General features: G+C 47.1%; 1 protein-coding gene across 1 annotated transcript in view; it reads left to right on the top strand.

Moving 5' to 3' along the window:
* Positions 1–4,985, top strand: part of SBF2 (SET binding factor 2) — a 301,018-nt gene that overhangs the window by 280,465 nt on the left and 15,568 nt on the right. The window contains 3 exon segments of the mRNA XM_018555287.1: positions 1,594–1,721; positions 2,037–2,264; positions 4,429–4,547. Of these exon segments, the coding sequence (XP_018410789.1) occupies positions 1,594–1,721; positions 2,037–2,264; positions 4,429–4,547 (475 nt within the window).

Consider the following 4,985-nt stretch of genomic DNA (forward strand, 5'->3'; position numbering starts at 1 on the left):
TATCCCATCCTCCTCCATCCCTAACCCCACTGCTTCCTACCTGCTAGAGCCTGTAGAAGTACCTGTTACTTTTGGGTAAGGGGGAGCATGAGACCATCTCTTCTTCCTGCTATGATGCTTTGCTTGGCGTATAGGCAGCCATTTGCCAGGCCAGAACACTCAGGTTGGATGTGGGGGGAAAGGTCATTGGCCCTGTGTAAGCTCCAGTACAGACCAAGAGCTTGCATAGAACTTTTAGCTCAGGGCTCACGCAGCCAATCAGGGCAGACGTATGGAGGTAACAATCAATTGGGGGGGGCATCAAGAGTGACAGAATCACAAAAATCTCTGTGCTGAATGTTACTGAACCCCGATCTTTCGGGTCGCCATATAACCTAATAAAAGCTAAAACCGGGCTAGAAGGAAACGCCGTACAAAGTAAAATAAACAGTTTGAAGCCGGTTGGCATCACGTCTCTGAGTATTTCTATAGAATTGTTAGAAACACGTTTTCATTCCCGTGCGAGGCGTTGTATGCAAAAACTTAATGACACTCGTTCTCTAAAATTAGAAATGTTTATAAATCGGCCAGAATTCAGCTCGAGTTCTTGTTTTTATTGTATAATGAATGTCGTTCTGAACTGTCAGGATTTAAATTGTTATTTACACTGGAAATGTGAAGTGACGGGGATACACATGGGGATTAAAACCACTTTATGTGAATGCAAAATGTTTATACTCCCAACTATGAAGAAAAAATGAGTATGTATGTACCATTTATCAGAGGGAACTCCCGGCACAAAAACTATTATTGCAATGTATTCCTCAATAGCCACAAAGGATAAAAACATCCGATATTACATTGTAAAGTAGCAATGGTGATATCAATGTGCCTTACATAGCCTGTGCAGGGAGAAGAGCTGTGGGAGGGGCCCAGCAGGCCACAGGCACTATAGGAAACTACAGGAGGGGGCGGAGACAAGACCAGTCACCCTGCACAAGGAGAGAGAGCAGCAGTGACCGGTCTTTATTACAGGAGGGGGCGGAGACAAGGCCAGTCTCCCTGCACAAGGAGAGAGCGCAGCAGTGAGCTGTATTTATTACAGGAGGGGGCGGAGACAAGGCCAGTCTCCCTGCACAAGGAGAGAGCGCAGCAGTGAGCTGTATTTATTACAGGAGGGGGCGGAGACAAGGCCAGTCTCCCTGCACAAGGAGAGAGAGCAGCAGTGAGCGGTCTTTATTACAGGAGGGGGCAGAGACTAAACCAGTCTCCCTGCACAAGGGGAGAGAGCAGAGCAGTGGGAGGGACGCAATAGGCGCCCCACCTACTACAGGCTTCATTTGCAGGTAAATACAGGAGGGGGCAGAGACATGACCAGTCCCCCTGCACAAGGAGAGAGAGAAGCAGTGACCGGTATTTATTACAGGAGGGGGCGGAGACAAGACCAGTCACCCTGCACAAGGAGAGAGAGCAGCAGTGAGCGGTCTTTATTACAGGAGGGGGCAGGGACAAGACCAGTCACCCTGCACAAATCTCATTATGTTAATGGGGGGAAGGAGGGGAACCAGGAAAGGCGGATTAATGTTAACGCTGAACTTTCTTGTCTTGTTGAAGGCACTCTGTTTGAAGATAAGGTAGACAAACACACGAGGAAAGGCATGTGTATCTGGGAATATATCGAGCGGGCGCACAGGAAAAGTCCCATTTTCTTCAACTATTTATACGCACCAAGCAAGCTGGAGGTAAGTAAAGAATAAGATGGGGGGAGCGGTGGTGTCTATCGGGGATCACATCAGACAAAATAAATGTTTTATAGAACAACCCCAGACACAGGTAATAAGGCCTAAGAGATGACGTATCGCTCCATTCAAATGTCAATCATCTTTCTCTAGTTGGAGCTGCCACACACTAGCTGAAAACTGAAATCTGCCTTAAAGTGGGGTGCCTGCCCATTAAGCTGAGGGGGGGGGATCACAGGCTGATTTACATTACATTTGATAATCTTTGAACTATCAGTTCGTGTTTCACTTGTATATTTTTGTTCATTCCCATTCCAGGCGTTAAAGCCGAGTGCCAACATCTCCACCCTAAGGAAGTGGGAGTACTACACCGAGGAAACGTTGGCATCGGGACCGCCCTACGATTGGACGGGATCCCCTTCTCGATTACACGCCCCCGAGGAGCAAGTTGAAGAAACATCTCAGCAAGGAAAAAGGAAAGTGGTCTGGCCGTGTTACGACAACATCGGGAAAGTACAGCCGGACGCGATAACGCATCTTATGAACGTAGGTTGGGCAGTTGTTGATGCCAAGAGTTTATCCTTGACCAGATGTATGTGACTTGTTTGTACTGAAAAACCTAACTGCTCTGGCCGGAAAAAAAATGAAACAATTCAGTGGGGCTACAACCCCCCCTTCCCGGCACTGCGAGGGTCAGGTGCTTGATATGTCTAGAGAGCTAAAATATCAGGGAGACGATAAACTAACCTGATCCTCACTCCCCACTTGTTAGACCAGTCCCCTCTCCTCCACCGCTCCGACAGTCTAAGGGCCTGTGAGTCATCACGTCCAGTAAAGTGTATTGGACCTGACACCCCCACCCACACCACACTCGCCACCCCCCCCCCCCCCCCGACTATTGTATTCTGACAGCAAATTGGCGGACCTTCGACAAAAATTTCTTGAAAAATAGACTTTTGCCAAATGGGTTTTTTTTTCCAGCATATACTGGTGGAATTTCAAGTCAGCGGTTTATATGGCCAGCATTAGGGAATTGCTTGATTTGTTTGGCTGGAGTAGAGTAGCTGGGGGTGTAAACAGACATGGCAAGCTTCTGGGACACCTGAAAATGTTTGTTCATTATTATTGTGTCATAATTGCCATATTTCTTTAGCTCCTGATTCTTATAGTAAGGCCTCATTCACATGGGAAGTGTTGCTCTGTAGATCGTCATGGGCCGCTGTTTCATGCGCTTGGAGCTGCAGGAAGAAGCATGCAGGCAGCTCACATAAGTCTATAGGGATGCGCACCCCACACCTCCAAGTTTTGACAGACGTACACAGGCGGTGTACGGCCTTGGACGAAGACATGGAGGGGAATTTACCAAAACTGGAGCAGACAAAATCTGGAGCAGACGTACATGTCAACCAATCGGCTTCTCTTTCATTTTCATATCTTAACTGAACAAACTGAAGAGAGAAGCTGGTTGGTTGCCGTGCACAGCTGCTTCAGATTTTGATAAATTCTCCTCATGGTGTATCCAGGTCCGTGCACCGTCTGTGTGCGGCTGTAGGAAGCAGCATGGGAGGGCTTGCAGCTCTGGCTTCTCCATAGCATTACATGAGCTGCCCGCCGCATGCTTCCTCACACAGCTCCGGGCAAATCAACAACCGGCCCTTCACTCTGTACAGGGCAACACATACCATGTGAATGTTCTTGTGTGCAGTGAATCTGTTATCTAACTACAGAATTGCACGTGAACGTTTTAACTTTACTTTTGCTTTTAATAAAATGTAAAAGTAAACTTTGTTGCAAGCATGGTAGGTAAACTTTAATGGCAGTGCGTGACGCTGTGTGTGGTTGAGGGAAATCTCACTGAATCAGTTATTTCTTATATAAAAGGGACTTGTGCGTTTTGGTTTTCTGTCCTCCGATGTCTGGTCAGGACATACGAACTATGACGAATGTATTTGTGAGTTGTTTTTGCATTTCAGATCGGAGTTGATGACCCTCAACAAGTAAAGACTCCCCCGGGTCATAAAAATAAATGTTACTGAGATTTTCGGCGTTCCTTCGTAGTGACAGTTTAATTGCAGCCCCATGTGGAGTCCCAATTATCATAAAACAAGAAATAAGATTCCATGTACTACTTGGGCTTAGTAAATAATGACAAAACCTTAACGCTACCCCTGCCAAATTCATAAAGCAGACCGCTTCTCTGTAGTTGGGGGATTGGAGATTGCATCATATTACCACCACAGGTGCCAATTTTGGACCCTCAGTTCTCTGACACGATAGCCAACCACCAGCTGGCAGAGAGTTTTATGATGACCACATTTAGAATTGGCTTTCCCACTCTCCATTCGCAGAGCCGCACTCGAAATACTGTCATTTCAGATCCCGTCCCGGTGATTTTCCACCGCTTGCATGACCAAACGAACCTTTGCACTCCATCCTTCTCATCTGTATCCCAACAAAACCCATAAATCACATTCCCGTCTTGACTGCGGAACAATAGGTCGGGTGAAGGGCATGTTATTTCATCGCCCCGATCGAGTGTCCTTCCTCACTAGAGGCCATTTCTTCCTACGGCTCAAATGTTAATCTTGGCTGGGCGCGTTGCTGGTGTCATCTGAAGGGTCCCCAGGGAAGGGAAATCCATAAAGAATCTATTTTTATGGGACGGATATGTGATGAAGTTTTTGCTAAGGACAGTGCGTTCTGATTTCAGGAAATCGAGAGACTGGAGAGCGCCTTGAATCAGAGTTCAGAGCGGTGGCAGCTTCTGTGGGAGAAGGCAAAGGTGAAATTGAAGGAGGACGCCAAGACGGAGATTGTGAGTGCCGGGCCGTTCCTGTACTGTTATTGTCCTGGGAGATGCTTAGATATTATTGTGGTCCTCAGCGTGAAAACTTGGCCAGTCATCTGTTTGTTTTTTCTTCGGTTACATAATATAACACCAGAGTCACACACTTCATCAGGTTTCTTGGCCCAATTAAGATTTCCGTAAGGACAAAGTGAGCTGTACATTGTGTCATGTTATGTGCAGCGGGTGAATTATATTATCCAATAGTCTGTGTAAAAAAAGCAAGAAAATCTGCATATTACAGTGCAGTATAGGGAATACCAATATTCTTAGTTGAAACAAACACCAAATGGCCGTATACTGATTATATGTTGGCAGGGCCGGCCTTAGGGGTGTGCGAGCCGTGCGGCCGCACAGGGCGCCATGGCAACAAGGGCGCCGTGCGGCCGTCACAGCTCGTCCTGTGGGCGGCTTCTCTCCCC

The sequence above is a fragment of the Nanorana parkeri genome, unplaced genomic scaffold (genome assembly GCF_000935625.1).
Source record: "Nanorana parkeri isolate BGI_ZX_2015 unplaced genomic scaffold, ASM93562v1 scaffold10, whole genome shotgun sequence".
In the NCBI taxonomy this organism is placed as follows: domain Eukaryota; kingdom Metazoa; phylum Chordata; class Amphibia; order Anura; family Dicroglossidae; genus Nanorana; species Nanorana parkeri.